Source organism: Henckelia pumila, unplaced genomic scaffold (assembly GCF_033568475.1).
Source record: "Henckelia pumila isolate YLH828 unplaced genomic scaffold, ASM3356847v2 CTG_466, whole genome shotgun sequence".
NCBI lineage: Eukaryota > Viridiplantae > Streptophyta > Magnoliopsida > Lamiales > Gesneriaceae > Henckelia > Henckelia pumila.
The window spans coordinates 6,798,320-6,815,241 of NW_027331833.1; the positions used below are offsets into that span (position 1 = coordinate 6,798,320).

Sequence of the window (16,922 nt, forward strand, 5' to 3'; positions counted from 1 at the left end):
GCTCAGTCTGGAAAGACATCGTGGTATGCAGTAAGTTGGACCATCGCATCAAGAGGTGGCACACATATCATAATAAACTGTGGATATAGGTGACCTGATCCCGTACTAGAAAGTCCAACCATCCACTCAAGAATAAGGGGTTGAGCGACCCCACAAGAGGCTATAACAATGTATATGCTCAACGTGATAATGCATGCAAGATAATAATCATGACATAATATATACACATAAAACATGTCATATAAACATACAACACATAGAACATGCATACTCAACCAAGATATCTCAAATAGTAAATTTGTACTTTAAGTCCTCAACAATTGGCCTATCTGAACAAGCATCCACAACCCATCACTACAAACCAAGACAGTACCATATCACTTACATTGATATAAAAGCCTTAACAAAGCTAATAGATACCCTAATACTACTAGGGATCTTAGACTATGTCTGTGTTTTTCGTCAGCCTGCTGATGTCGAAGACCCCGACCCAAGCACAACTCCGCTACAAACCCCGTAGCACCTCGTGATCGCCCGACTCTCGAGTAGACTAAACCCTAATAATATAAACTGATACACACTCAAACACCTCCAAATACACACCAATTGTGAGAAATCCGCGGCCTATTTATAGACGGAGTTCAGAAGGTCCGAACTCGTATGCTTGTCACATCTCAAACTGCTTCTTATCTCAATGTCCACTGATCACTTGCCTGCTTGTCTTGCCAATGATCAAACGTTCCGATCGTAGGTTCGGATCTTCAAAACTATTCATTTGCATCTGAACATGAACCATGCTTCCGAATACGGAAGGTCCGAACTGCCTTGCATCCGAACATGACAAGGCCCTTGTTCGGTGCTTCCGAACTGTACTTTGGATCTTTCAAACTCTCTAGTGAATCCGAAGCTTGAATTTTCTATTTTAATCTCAATTAAGCCCTTGATTTGTTCAAATATTAACCTCTCAATCATTTTTAATATTTAATTAACTTAAATCAATATACGAGTTACTACATAAAATGTTCCAGCTTAGGAGAGGGAAACTGTCGACACAAAGATGCTAGCTCGGGAATAATCTGGTAACTCTAATATTTTTTTTTATTTTTTATTTGATGATGTAGAAATTAATAATCGCTATTTTTAGATGTATGTTGGGTAAACACTGAGCTGATGTAATACCTTACAAACTACAATAACTAGGTAAATTAGACTAGACAAATCATGTGCGATATGTTTACTCGAGAAGATATTGGTAAGAAGAATCGAGTTTTTTACTATTGTTCAATCGCTTATTTATTCCATCAACTAATTAAAACATCTCATGAAACTAACCAGAATGCTTTGGTAATTGATTTTTGGACCCTACATAACAAAAAGAAATTATTAATTCGATCCACCACAAGGATAATATCTTATATAGCTTGGACTCAAAACAACATAGAACTCTTTTATAATAAAAAAAAAAAAAAAGGATTTACCCGACAGATTACTACTTAAAATCGTGGCTTACACAATACAATTCATCCAAGATGGCACATCACCATGACATTACACGATTCTACTGCCGACGAATGTTTAAAAGCTTCTCTGGTTAGACGATGTGTCACTCGATTCGTGATTCTTCCCATAAGTTGGAAAGAAATAAACCTTCCAGACTCCATAAGATCTTTGATGTCCTTTGTTAATAAACCAATCGGCCCCAACGCTTCCTCTTCATTTAGTAAAAACAAGAAAATGCTCCCACCATTTCAAATACTGATTTAATTTTGGTTGCTTTTCCCACAAAATTTCAATATAACTGAAATTTTTTTTTCTTATTTTATCATTTTCATTACACATTCAAAAAACTATTGCACATTTTTTAAAAAATTAAATAATACGAATATATTGATAAAAAAAAATACAATTAAATTTAAACACTGAACTTTATATTTGAGATGACTTAAAAAAAATCAATTATATATTTTGAACATAGAGAGTAGATTTCAAATTCATCTCAAAATGAAGTTATTTTAAATCTTTCTTTCAAGTCCAAACACAAGCTTATCCGTTTTATAAATCAATACCAATATTTGACACTATTTCAAATTTTTCTATTTTATACAAAGCATAAGTGGTATAGGGGTAGATACATAGCCTACATACACAAAACTTGTTGACATATTCAAACAGAACCATGCGAGTTTCCAATTCCTGTGCACTTTAAAACCAGCAAGCTTCATAGATGCACCGGCTACGGTGAGAAGCTCACAACTCCGAGTCTTCAAGTTCAGAATGTGCCACAAAACTTGGAAATACTACTGTTATATCCCTGAAATATACAATGTTTAAGATGATTCCCCTATGATCTAACAATTGTAGCTGCACATTAAAATGAGTAAACAAAAACGAACCGAGAACCTTTCTTGCAAAGGAGGCAAAAATTATACTACTTGACAAACTACACAATGAGACCGTTATTCATTGGAACTTACTTGAGATAAGGCAGAGTCATGTTCTTGATAAGAGATGGATTTTTGGATACAAATTCCTTCCACTCGTCTTGGTCTATCTTTCCATCACCTTTTGTATCTGCCTCAGAGAATGTCTGTAGGGATAAAAGTTACGAAGTCTTGAATTTAATGTCGAAGATCAAGAAAATGCAGAAGCCCAAGTAGTGATATCTTCACCTTGTCAACAATTATTTCGACGACATCCTCTGATAGAATGAGATCAGATTCGTGTAATAGCGCCAACACCATCTCTTTTAACTGCAAAGTCATACACAAAAGCCAACCGTGAGTTTCTTTTTTCTTTTTTTTTTGCTTTCCCAGTCACTAATTCACTTATGGGGCGGAAGAAATATTTCAAGGATCATGTTAATTTCCGAAGCAGAATCAAAGATGGCAATATTTTGCCCCAAAAGCAAAGGTTCATGCAATTATGTTTAAACATTAGACTCAAAAAGTAAGATTTTGATTAACTAAAATGTTCAAAATATGTAAGAAGCCTACCTCTTCTCTCTCAATAAAGCCTGTGCGTCTTAGATCATACAATCGGTAGGCAACTGCCAGAATTATACAATCACAAGAGATGAGAAAAGAACCGTCACAAATACATAATACATAAGTTCTGATAAATGCGCAAAAAAATAACAGAGAGAAGAAAAAAGGAATCAGAATTGATCAATAGATTTCTCGAAACAAATGTAAAGGGGAACGAAAGATGAAACATAAATCGATGATAACTATAAAACTTACAAGAAATTTTGTCAGCAACTGGTGCATTAGGGTGAAAAACACTTAGCGATCGGACGAATTCTCCAAATTCAATCACTCCGTTCCGTTTGAAATCAAATAAATCGAATATCTACATAGAGAATTTTAACAATGGAACTGAAACTATCATAGGAACGATGGTATAAAGATATGCATTTGTTTATCTGGAAGTACTGGTAAAAAAAAAATGGAGTCATTGTACGTACCCTGTCAGCAAACAGATTTTTTTTGTTTCTGTTCCTGAATAGTGCTAGCTGGAATTCTTCCTGGGATGTAAAATTGCATTAAAATTACCGAAAATTTCGTGCCACTGATTTTATGTTTAGGATGAGGGTTGGGAGTTGGAACACAAAGAACACAAAATAAAGAAAAAGAGTTACTAGTATAACATAAGCCAACGGGTAAGCGTACCTTGTGAATGAGCCCATCATCGATTATGGAACTGCTTATTTTCTTGAATAGTTGAAACAAAGCCTCGACTTCGCTCACTGTGACTGAAAATTAGATTTGCAGGAAAACCCGTTAGCCAAATAATCACAGTCAAATTAAATCACAAAGGTTTGGGAAAGAATATTGATGCATATTCTACAAGCACAGAGAGATATTCACCCTATGCATCTTATCCCAAATCATTAACCAGAGTATGCCCAGTTTGATGACATGTTTTTGGATACTACAGTACACGAAGTACATATTTGGCCTTTTAAGTTCACAAAATCAAGTGTGGATGCATACTTACAAGGCGTCTCAGCCGCAAGAACGGAAGGCTCCTCGTAACCAGGAATATTTCTTCGACTTTTAGAATTAATGCAGCCCATCTGAAAAGATTTTCCATCAGATTCATTCAATAACTGAATCTACTCTAGTGAAGTTTCCACTGACATTAGGGGTTTTATGCTTCAATATATGTCATCACCCGTTATTTCAAATTCCTGATACATTAAGTACTTAATCCATATCAAAAGTAAGATTGTGGATCATGCCTGTTTGCAAATGCAGACCACAATGTTTTGTCATCGATGTGACCTTTAAATATTTAGAGCAAAGATAATTTCATGATATAGTTGTTAATGCACCAAATTGATGATTATATCGTCACAGTCAAGCTTGAACTTTTGGCACAAATGATTTCGATAGTAGGTTCATAAAATGATATCATATGCAAATATCAGCAAAGCAAGTGAGATAAATGGTTCCAGCAAAACTATTTCATGGGGACATAGATAAAGTCTCCAACAGGACATTATTCTTACTTTTCAAGTGTTTCTATAAACAACCAAAAAAGTCAAACAGACCAACTTTCTGAAAAGAAACAATAATAATTTGCATACCAATGGGCAATCCCGAAAAAGAAATACCCTAATTTCTTAACATGATATTGGTTTTGTCCTCAAAAAAAAAAATTTACAAGTCTCAAAAACATGGACCAAATACATATAGTTTCATATACAAGAAAAATCATTCCAATCCACAAGCCACACAATTTGGTAGAGGAAATTTACTAGAATTGTCAATCATAGAAGAAAAATAATACCAAAGCTGAAGTCCAATTCGCCGATCCAACAAAACTACTTGTTGGTGATCCTTTTCTTGAATTGATTTCTTCAATATGTATAGCTTCGTGACTCCTGATAGATCAACAAAATACACCTTATATTCCCAAAAAGAGGAAAAGAAAAAAAAAAGACGAAGAAAGAAAAACAATACAAATGAGCAGTGGGCTTTCCTTTCTTTGAAGAAAGACTATAATCTTATTTAGCAATAACATAATCTGATAAAATCTAAAGAATGATACACCCCCAAATCTAATATTTTCAACAGCACATTAAACTAGACGGACAGTAACACACGGCATTTCATCTAAAGTCAACAACAGCCAACCATCCCATTAATAATCAAAACACAGGCACACGATTTGAGATACAACACTTCCATTTTCTTACTCCACCAAGATTACAGTAACACAACCCTCCATTAAAAAAGGTGAAATCTTGGGTACTTCACATGGAAATGGGATCGAATTCTCTCCTTTAGAGGCAAATAAAAAACCCAGAAGAACCCTCAAAGTTATTCTCTTTGCCATTGCTTTGGAGCACATTCAAACCCAAAATGCACAACAAAAACCAGACAACAACTACGTAAAAACCAAGAAGAATGTGGTCAGAAAAAAAAAAAGCAGAGGCAGATAGAAACCGACACTTGTAGGAGGATCAGCAAAGGATCTTGGGAAGGCTGCTGCGTTTGATCTTTGAAACGCCGAGTGGTTCCATTTTCTTGCGTCTCTGTGCGTTTACGTGTTTGTTTTTTTTTTTTTTGGCTTCAAGCGGTAAATGATGTGCACGAGTTGCAGGAAGGAGGGAGCATATTATTCAATTTTTAGAGCATATCTCACAATATTTCAGATAGAGAATCCACAATATTTTAGACAGGGAATATGTTTCATACTAGAATCAAACCTGCAACGTTGAGAAATTTCTTTTTACGTCACCTCAGATCATACCAATTCGTCTATGCTCCTGTGGGCGCATTTACGTGTTTGTTATTGTTATATACAACGACATAGATGCAGTGAATCAGTGCACAGCGCTGTCATTTATTTCGTCATTAACCATAACAATTACTGGTCGGTTGATACGCGATGGGTGCATACGGAGAATTACTTATACATAATAAATAATTTTATATAGATTTTTAGTTTTGTATGATTTTAAGTTTTTTGATTATATGTTGATAAATTTATGATATATATGTACACTATTTTCTTTAGGGGAGGTGGATGTTAAATCAAATCATTAATTATAAATTGGATGTTGAATAAAATAATATACAATGACATTAACTGATCTCAAGTTTGATAATTAACTTGATAATATAATCAGTCACCTGAAAACAAAACTTATTATTTTTCAGTTAACATTATATATTATTTTTCCAGTTTTAATATATTGAAAAAATATAGTCGATGTTGCACCTTTTTTTTTTGATAAAATACTCTTTGAAAACGAGGTAGATAATTTTTGTTTCATTTGGAAAAATATTTATAAACCGCTTTTATAAAAATATTTTTAAAAAAAATTAGAAAAAATTTTTAACAATTTTTTAAAAATAAATATGTGTTTGAACAACTATTTTATAAAATAGTTTAATATTTCAAAAATGATGTGTTTTGATTTCTATTACTGTTTTCCATTCTAAAAATATTTTTTAATTCTTATTTAAAAACTATATTAGAAGAACACTTTTTAAAAATTATTTTTCTAAAATATTTTACTAAAATATTGTCCAAACAGTTAATTTAATTGTTTTTCACTTATAAAATACTAAAAATATTTTTATAGTACACGTCCAAACGAAAATCTTGAGGAGGTTGAAGAAACAAATACTATAAATTAAATTTAAAAATTGGAGGGGTTTAATTGTGGTATCGATGTCTCTTTGGATGTTAGGAGTTGACATGTGAGTTTTTAGGACTAATTTGAGTATGTTTGTTAAGTGTTTTGAGTCCATTTTTAAACTAAAAATGCATGTAATTGTAATTTTTAAAGATGAAAAATTTAGCCTGAATATTTAAATTATCAAAACAATTTTTCTATAGAGTGAAAGTTGGAACCATTTTAATATAGTAAATATAATAATATAGATATCTAGAGTGGTGTATACATATACATATATATATATATATCATGAGATATGATATTTTTGGCGCATGTTTTTGAATATTTCATGGGTATAAAAAGATATTCATACAACCAAAGGCTTCTAGCTTAAGTGGCACCAACACTTCCCAAAATGGAAGAGGTTTTGGGTTAAAGATATAAAAATTTAAAATTATCATTTTTGAAACTGTATATAATAATTTATGTTTAATTTTCATGCAAAACGCATTTTTCTAAAAAAAATTATCTATCTCAAAATGTGAAATATGATTGATCGTATGGTAGAAATTCAAACAATAATATCATGATTAATAATGTTAAATTTAAATTTAATTATTTTTATTCGATCGTTTCTAGTTCTAGAATTGTATAATTTTGATTTTTTTTTTATTCACGGTACAAATGTTAATATAATATAGTTCGTACTTCAATATGGATTTTTTTTTTCAAACTAAAAAATAATAATTGACAAAATTTAGTGTTCTAAAAGTGTAAATTTAATAAAATTAAATAATAGCATTAAGGGTAACTTCATAAATTCATTAAAAATATCGATTAGCAAACAAGTTTTTTATTTCATTTTTATTTAATGAGTGTTTATTAAATAGTTTTTTTATTTTTTCAATAGTTAATTAATCACAAGACTTCAAATTAAATAAGGGTATATTAAGAAAAAAATAGAAGAAATATGGTTAAATAAAAATAGATGTCTATATATTTGGAAGTAATGAATAGAAAATGCAACCTATATAATTGAGACAGATGAATATTTTTTATCAAAGAGAGAAATACAGAGTATTGTCTTTGGTTTCCTTTCTGTTTGATGTACGTATAAGATATATAATAAATAGTTATATGTCTTTGTTTAATCTTTGTTTAACTCAAATTTTTAATATTATATATATATATATATATATATATATATATATATCAATGTATCATTCTTATATTATATTTTCGTGATCCCCTCGTACTACAAACCAAAAATTATTAGTATTACTTCACAGATCTCAAGCTTATCCACCACACATCAGCAAGGATCACGGAAAAAGGCATAGTAGCCTCATACTAAAATGAATGCATCCAACTTATTAAATTGGATTAAATTGGTTGTCTTGTCTTGTCATTATGTTTTAGTTAGTCATTCAATTTCATTCACATGTTTTCGGGTGAGACTATGCTGCAACTGGAGTTTCTGGAGAAGAACTACAGGGGTAGCATAGCCCTTAGATCAATAGGGCCCACATGATAACATGTGGAACCCATATGTTATCATGTGGGCCCTCCCTTGATCCAAGGGCTTAGCTCCACCAGGTGTAGCACACCTGGTGGAACATAATCTCACCCCATGTTTTCTTTCAAAATAAAAATACAAACAAAAATTTCATTTTCATTGATTAGAATCCTCCTGTGATGAATATTGCATATATTAATTGATGTAACTGTCTTTGTAATTTTGATATGATATTGTAATGATCCAACTTGTTCCACTACTAGTTAATAGCATGCATTAATTTAAATACAACATAAACATCAATTTATAACAACGGAACACACAATCATAACCTCAAGTAGTTATACAACCTCATCGAAACATACGGAATATTGAACTTCAATATGATAAGATGGTATCGAATAAATCCCAGAAACACCAAAACATAAAACCTCTTTAAGATCAATTGGGTCTCTTAGCCTCTGTCCTATTTGTCTGGTCCGTCTAACCTAAGATAAGTCCCATGGAATGAGATATGAGAGATGAAAACAAGGACGTAGGCGATAAATCACCATGTACGTAAGACATAAATTTACAAAACTATATGCAATACATTAATTGTGAACTGGTAACTGAGATTAAATCTAGAACATCCTACTCAATCTGATCTAGGTGCCAATCATGTGTAGCTGCTAATATGAGCTGTCGCTTACACACTTATCAACAAGATGTGGGCCTAGAATTCCCCGGGTCACCAAAGCACACTCGACCTGTCAGACACTATGATCTCGATGCCCATCCGTCCACAAAAGGAAAGGGCCGAACGACCCCAAACAGCATGACTATCTCAAAGGATACTGACTCAATGTGATAATGCAATGCAACATAATATCATGACATAAATTAAAATGCATATATGATGTCAAGTAAAATGTCCATATAAGAATGTATATGACGCCGGCCAAACTTGCCAGTCAATACATTACACACCCGGCATTAGCTACTACTCAGCATTCTGATCCCAACTCCAAATATGGCTTACGGATCAAACTTGCATTTGTCATAGAACTTTGGAGAAAATTATTTCGTCAACTATTTTGTACACAAATGCCTCTCCTGAGAAAACTTCGGAACTGAAGGAGCATAATTATATGACTTGAAAACACTAAAACTTGAAGGGAAAAAAAAACACACACACACACACACATATACTTACTGGAATAGAGAGGAAATTCATGAATTTCGCTTCCAAAAATTAAATCCACATGGCCTATTGATAGGATCATGGAGTGTTTAGAAGGTGCATGGTTGAATAAACACTCACAACAAATTTTTCATTTCAGTCGGGTTAGTGACTGAACTTTGCAATTCTCGCGTGTCAATATCAGTCTGTATAACAAAAGAGTGTGCGGAATAAAGCCTAACTGACAGACTGGAAAAATTGAAATTGTCTTGCAAATTAAAATGGAAATGCTAACTGAAATGTAAATAGATATTATACAATCTACCTTGAATAAAATGAATTCACAATGTAAAGATATAGAAATGTCTGTAAAGAGCGTTTGACTGATTGATCAGTTTGACTCTTGAAAACTAGAAAGCTTGTAAGTAGATAATAGCAATTGTAGGAAAATGTTCGAGAGAGCTTCTCTAAATGATCTTGCATTCTTTTATAGCATCTAATTTTCAACGATCACAAACTTGAAAAAAATATTCGATCCAATTATGGTAGCCATTAGTTTTTTTTCTTTTTCTATGTCATCATTCTTTGATAATCGTACAAGTGTAGTATACTTGGATCTTTTTTGCGTTAGTTTGGTACGGAAAAACTTATCTAGTTGGCACTGAGGTAAACTGATGTATCTTTGAGAATGTCGGTTGGACTTTGACTGATGACTTGTGAGCTTTAACTGTAACGCCCTCAACCGATGAAGATGTTACCAAACTAACATGATCATAAAACACTGTGCGGAAAAGAAAATTTTTGAAAGATGTATGCATACATCAAACCTTACTTAAAAACATTTCAAAATAGTTTACAAACCAAATAATAACAATTTGAAACAATTAAAGCGTATTTTCTTCAATCAACCTAACAACATTTAGTTCATTAACTTGACACAAACATACTCAGTACGTAACACACTCATCACATAACACACTCATGCATCGCCCGCCGGTCCGACTCCTTGCTCTTCTTTATGTCCGGCATTGAACTCGTCGACATATGCATAAATGTCTTCCTCATTACCTGCACCATTCAAGTATAGTGAGTCTAAAAACTCAGCAAGAGTATGCAGTAAAAATCTTGAGATTTCAATTATCAAATAAACTTAACATAACATAAACTTATCATTTGGTGACGAATTATGCGAAATTGTGGCAACCGTCATAATGGGCACATTCATCTTTTCTTGTTGATCAACAATCATATGGCATTACGCCTCGTAACATTTTTTCATTTTCGGAGGCCCCTCCGGAGCTCATCCCGGAGGACCTAACCCTACATTGAGCCATATTTGAAAAGGTCCCACCGGAGCCCAAACCGGAGTACCAGTCCCGTATTGCCACCATAAAGACACATAAAACATCAAAATATTTTCATGCATCAACATATCATATCTTCATGCTTCATCATAAAATTATTCATTCATGCTTCATCATCTTTCATTTCATCATCATATCATTATAACATATCATTTTCTTATGAAGCATCATCATATCATCGTAATTTCTGTCATAACTTTCATTTCATTAACATTAAACTTTACTCGATAACTTCATGCATGTCATAAGTGATAAAAATCATACTTTCATATTGAACATAGGTTTCATGAATGAAACATAGACATGTACATGCGTCACATAACGTAATCGATCCACGTAAGTCGTTCTTGACTTAAAACTAGAAACTTTTTGCATAAGAATTCTTAAATATACTTTATAAGCCTTTAAAGATCATAACCATGAATTTAGGACCCCAAAATAACATAAATAAAGCTTCAAATCAGAAGGCCATGCGCGGGGGCGCTACTTTTCGGGCGCGGGCGCACATACCCTGCTGATGGGTCTGTTGTTCATTCTTAAACTCTATTTTTCAGTTGGAATTCGGAAAAGTGGTAAACAGGAACGTTTTTTCCCTTGATCTTGGCTTTCTAATGCCGAAAACTGCACCTTAATTGGAATTTTCAGTAAAAAGTTATGCGCATTCTCACCAGATGTGTCACTGCCGGGAAATCAAAACACTCGACACACTTTGGGATGATTTTGACCAATCTTCCAAATTGATTTTGACAAAACTCAAAACATGAAAGTTGTAGATAAATAAGTTGTTTTTCAAATACAATTGGCCTCATATCATTTGGATCATTACACTAATTTTGATCTTCAAAATAGTAACAAGTGCCGCTAATCCGGAACAATCCAACATAAGTAACATTTCAAAACTTTCACTCAAACTAATTCAATAATTCAAAATATGATATTTTCTACTCCTCCAGTTATATCCTTTAAATAAAACATCCCTTGAAACTTCAAGAACACATAAAAACTTAGATGAAACATGTAGCTCTTGAATCAAATTCAAGAACATGACAAGAATGACGTATACTTCTCGATTTCATACTATCACATAACATGCTCTTCAAACCCTTAAAATCTAAACTTCATGCTCTTGAAATTCTTGAAAATCATGCATACATATCTCAACATACATATTTTCATATAAAAATAATTATAATCTTGAATGGGTTTCAAAACCTTAAAATACTAGTTGAAAAACTTTCCTTGAAATGAAGATGGAGTTGATCCGGATTTTTGGCAACAAGCTAACCACGGCACGAACGAGATTTGGAACTTGGATGGTGAAGATCTTGAAGAAATCGATTGATGAACCAAGAAGACGAAGGAAGCAGAAAGTGATGAAGGAAACGTAAAGTGAAGGAATAAATAAGTCAAGGAGACATGCAATTGATGATGGGGTAAGTGGTGGTTGAGTGCAATAATCAAAATTCAATACGTAATGTGTGTCGGCTACTAAAACGCAGTCAGCCCAACACGTCTCGACTCGGGCTGATAATATTTTCTTTCTTGGTTCGTATATTATAAACATATGAATATTATACTTGAAATTCTCGTAATAATATTTCTTACGATCTCGTGCATAAGTTAGTCTCGTTCCATGAATCCAGAATCAAACTCGCCCTGAAATCATAAACTTAATTGAAAGCGTTAAACATAAAATAATTATATCATGAAACCATATTCATTAAATCATAACTTAAATAATTTATGGCATAAAACCATAAAAATTATTTAAAAATCATCGTAAGTGAGTTTAGTGAATTTGGACCTTACAAATCTACCCTCCTTAAAAGAATTTTGTCCTCGTAATTCGACTCACCAAATAATTTTGGGTATCGGCTACGCATATCTTGTTCAGTCTCCCAAGTAGCCTCTTCCACTAATTGATTGCGCCATAAGACCTTTACCATCTTGATCTCTTTGTTTCTCAACTTTCGGACCTGTGTATCCAAAATTTGGATAGGTACCTCTTCATATGACAAGTCTGGCGTCCACTGAATTGGTTCATGACGAATGACATGGGAAGGATTTGAGATATACTTCCTCAACATCGAGACATGGAAGACGTCGTGTACTCCTTCTAGATTTGAAGGCAATGCTAATCGATAAGCTCTTGCTCCAACCTTGTCTAGGATCTCGAAAGGTCCTATATATCTCGGGCTCAGCTTTCCTTTCTTCCCAAATCTCAAAACTCCTTTCCAAGGTGACACTTTCAAGAACACATGATCACCTACCTGAAACTCCAAGTCTCTACGCCTCTTATCGGCGTAGCTTTTCTGTCGACTCTGTGCTGTCAACATTCTGTCCTTGACTTTTGCTATCAAGTTGATTGTCTGTTGCACTATTTCTGGCCCCAATATAGATCTTTCTCCAACTTCATCCCAATGCAATGGAGTCCTACACTTTCTCCCATACAAAGCCTCATAAGGAGTCATTCCAATAGTAGCTTGATAACTATTGTTATATGTGAACTCCACTAAAGGCAACTTCGATTCCCAATTTCCTCCAAAGTCAATCATGCAAGCCCTAAGTAAATCCTCCAGTATCTGAATCACTCGCTCAGATTGTCCATCTGTTTGTGGATGAAAAGTTGTACTGAAGGCTAACTTTGTCCCCAATCCATGATGTAGACTCTTCCAAAAGTTCGATGTGAACCTGGGATCCCTGTCAGAGACTATCCTTGCTGGAACTCCATGCAATCTAACTACCTCTCGAATATACAACTCTGCATATTGATTCATCGAGAAGTTGTTTCTAACTGGTAAAAAGTGAGCTGACTTCGTCAACCTGTCAACTATTATCCATATTGAATTCATTCTTCGTTGTGTAATTGGCAGTCCAATCACAAAGTCCATGGTGACATCTTCCCATTTCCAAGTGGGAATGTGTAATGGTTTCAGAAGTCCTGCTGGCCTTTGATGTTCAACTTTGACCTGTTGACATGTCAAACATTTGCTAATAAACTTAACGATGTCTTTCTTCATACCTGGCCACCAGTATAGCATCTGTAAATCCTTGAACATCTTTGTACTCCCTTGATGAATAGAATATGGTACAGTGTGAGCCTCAGTCATCACATCTTCCCTCAGTGAATCTACTGCTGGTACCCACTTTCGCCCTTTGTGATGCACGATCCCATCCTTCACTGTATACAATGCACCCCCTTTAGCTTCATCTTTAAGTTTCCAAGTTAATAATTGCTGGTCTGAAGCCTGACCTGTTCGAATCTTGTCGAGAAAACTTGGAACCATTGTTAAGGCTGATAGGGCACAAACTTCCATCGGCTCAACTACTTTCAATCTGAGTCGTTCAAAATCTGCAATCAACTCTTGTTGAGTTGTCATTCTGTTCAAGGTTGCAGATTTACGACTCAAAGCATCTGCTACTACATTAGCTTTACCCGGATGGTAGCTAATATCACAGTCATAATCCTTCACCAATTCGAGCCATCTTCTTTGCCTCATGTTCAACTCCTTCTGGGTAAAGAAGTACTTCAAACTCTTATGATCAGTGAAAATCTGACACTTCTCACCATAAAGGTAATGTCTCCACAGTTTGAGTGCGAAGACAACTGCTGCCAATTCAAGGTCATGGGTAGGGTAATTCTTTTCATGAATCTTCAACTGTCGTGAAGCATATGCTATCACATTTCCATCTTGCATCAAGACAGCCCCTAATCCACTCTTGGAAGCATCTGTATAAATTACGAATCGACCTGTTCCTTCTGGTATGGCTAGTACTGGTGCTGTCATCAACTTTTTCTTTAACACTAAAAAGCTTTTCTCACACTGATTAGACCATTCAAACTTCATACTTTTGCGAGTTAATGACGTTAGAGGCAGCGCTATCTTGGAGAAATCCTGAATGAATCTCCTATAGTAACCCGCTAATCCCAAGAAACTCCGTATCTCTGTAGCATTCTTTGGAGTAACCCAATTTTTAATTGCTTCTATCTTTGCTGGATCAACCTCTATTCCCTTAGCCGAAACTATGTGACCCAAAAATGCAATCTGTTCCAACCAAAATTCACACTTACTGAACTTAGCAAACAATTGTTTTTCTTTCAGAATCTGCAAGACTGTAGTTAGATGCTGACGATGCTCATCTGAACTACGAGAGTAAATCAGTATGTCATCTATGAATACTATGACAAACTGATCTAAGAAAGGCTGAAACACTCTGTTCATAAGATCCATGAATACTGCCAGTGCATTGGTAACTCCAAATGGCATGACTAAAAACTCATAGTGGCCATAACGAGTCCTGAAAGCCGTCTTATGAATATCTTCATCTTTCACCTTCAATTGGTGATAATCTGATCTCAAATCGATCTTGGAGAATACTACTGCCCCTTGTAACTGATCAAACAAATCATCAATCCTTGGAAGTGGATATTTGTTCTTCACTGTTACTCGATTCAGCTCTCTATAATCGATGCACAGTCTCATAGACCCATATTTCTTCTTGACAAACAATACCGGTGCACCCCAAGGCGATATACTCGGTCTAATAAAGCCTTTATTGAGTAGCTCTTGTAGTTGCTCCTTCAATTCTTTCATTTCAGTCGGTGCTAATCTGTATGGTGCTTTGGAAGCTGGTTGGGTTCCGGGCATTAATTCAATCCCAAATTCTACCTCCCTAGCTGGAGGTAATCCTGAAATATCATCAGGAAATACTTCTGGGAAATCTCTCACTACCTCGACGTCTTCAAGTTTCGATCGAGGTAATTCTTGGTCGCAAGTGACACTTGCGAGGAAATCTGCACATCCTTTATTCAACAGTTGCCATGCCTTACCTACTGAAATTAAAAGAGATGAATTATTTTTCGGTGTGGCATGGAATAGAAACGTTTCTCCATCCTTAGTTTTCAAGGAAACCGTCCTCCGTTTACAGTCTATGGTAGCCTCGTAACAAGACAACCAATCCATACCAAATATCACGTCAAAGTCCGACATTTTGAGGATAATAAGATCAGCATACAACTCATGACCTTGCATCTGTATACTGCATCCTCTGATGATCAAATCACTACTCAATTCTTCCCCTGAAGGCAAGGATATACTAAATCTCGATATTGACTTATCCGGTACTAAACCCGATTTATTAACAAATTCAATAGATATGAATGAATGTGTAGCTCCAGTATCAATTAAGACATGAGCGGGATTACTGGAAACATTAATCATACCTGTAGCTATAGCTGTATTCGGATCCACTTGATCATGTGTCATTGCAAAAACTCGTCCTCTTACTGGTTCTTTGGATTGAGGGCAATCTTTTCGATAGTGCCCTGGCTTTTTGCAAAGGAAACATACTCCAGTCCCTGCCATGCATTGACCTGAGTGAAGTTTTCCACATTTTTGACAAGCTGTTGGTGCAACCGGTTTTGGTGCTGATAGAGCCAATTGTTTCTGCCCCTGAGGTCGATACTGCTGCTGTTGGTATGGTCGGTGTTGGGGTGGGGCTTGGTACGGTCTCTTTCTGTTAGCATTTCCTTGTTGGTCCCGATTCTGATAACTAGATCTTTTTGCTTGTGACTCTCTGATAATGTCGTTTCTGTCCTTTTCGGACAGCATGGCCTGATCCACCGCATCTTTGTAATTTTTCGCTCCACTTAGTCTAACATCCTTTCTGATGAAGGCATTCAATCCTTCTGTGAAATGTTTCAACTCTTCAGCAGGATCACCAGAAATCATCGGTACAAAGTATCTTCCCCTTTCAAACTTCTTTACATACTCCGCAATTGACATGTTTCCTTGACGGATCTCCAAAAACTCTCTAGCCAACCTGTTTCGGGTGCTCACCGTGAAATATTTGCCGTAGAACACATCCTTGAATCCATTCCAAGTAAGGGTGGTTAGGTTCAACGCTGCTTTGGCTCCATTCCACCAAACACGAGCGTCATCACGGAACATATAGGTAGCACATCTCAATCTATCCTCATCTGTGATCTGCATGAATTCAAAAGCAGTCTCCATAGCTTGGAACCATTGTTCCGCAATCAAAGGATCAGTCTCTCCTTTGAACTCAGGTGGTCCCAACTCTAAGAACCTTTTGTAGATAGGGTTTTGATTAGCCGCAGGATGGTTATTTCCGGCATTAGCTGTCTGGGCTTGAAGCAACTATTGGATTTGAGCTCCCTGAGCACGGCTTTGCTCTTGAAGCAGAGCAGTTAATCCCGTCAAAAACTGGTTGTTTTGATTGTTCTCACTA

General features: G+C 35.1%; 2 protein-coding genes across 3 annotated transcripts; both read right to left on the reverse strand.

Moving 5' to 3' along the window:
• Nucleotides 1-2,001: 2,001 nt before the first annotated feature.
• On the reverse strand, nucleotides 2,002-5,584 carry LOC140872421 (calcineurin B-like protein 4). Of its 2 annotated transcripts, none has more exons than XM_073275212.1 (10): nucleotides 5,455-5,584; nucleotides 4,792-4,885; nucleotides 3,997-4,075; nucleotides 3,669-3,751; nucleotides 3,464-3,523; nucleotides 3,240-3,348; nucleotides 2,994-3,046; nucleotides 2,670-2,750; nucleotides 2,475-2,587; nucleotides 2,002-2,311 (listed from the first exon to the last, which is right to left on the reverse strand). In XM_073275212.1, the coding sequence occupies exons 3-10, from the start codon at nucleotides 4,073-4,075 to the stop codon at nucleotides 2,248-2,250; spliced, it is 642 nt and encodes a 213-aa protein (XP_073131313.1). In that variant the 5' UTR covers nucleotides 4,792-4,885; nucleotides 5,455-5,584; the 3' UTR covers nucleotides 2,002-2,247. The 2 variants fall into 2 exon arrangements, with proteins under 2 accessions (XP_073131313.1, XP_073131314.1); XM_073275213.1 differs by lacking the exon at nucleotides 5,455-5,584 and adding an exon at nucleotides 4,982-5,439 and having other exon boundaries at nucleotides 4,792-4,883.
• A 6,709-nt stretch (nucleotides 5,585-12,293) lies between these two features.
• On the reverse strand, nucleotides 12,294-16,687 carry LOC140872652 (uncharacterized). The gene is made up of 6 exons (XM_073275539.1): nucleotides 15,344-16,687; nucleotides 14,789-15,007; nucleotides 14,242-14,497; nucleotides 13,125-14,094; nucleotides 12,944-13,010; nucleotides 12,294-12,329 (listed from the first exon to the last, which is right to left on the reverse strand). The coding sequence occupies exons 1-6, from the start codon at nucleotides 16,685-16,687 to the stop codon at nucleotides 12,294-12,296; spliced, it is 2,892 nt and encodes a 963-aa protein (XP_073131640.1).
• Between the last annotated feature and the right edge of the window lie 235 nt (nucleotides 16,688-16,922).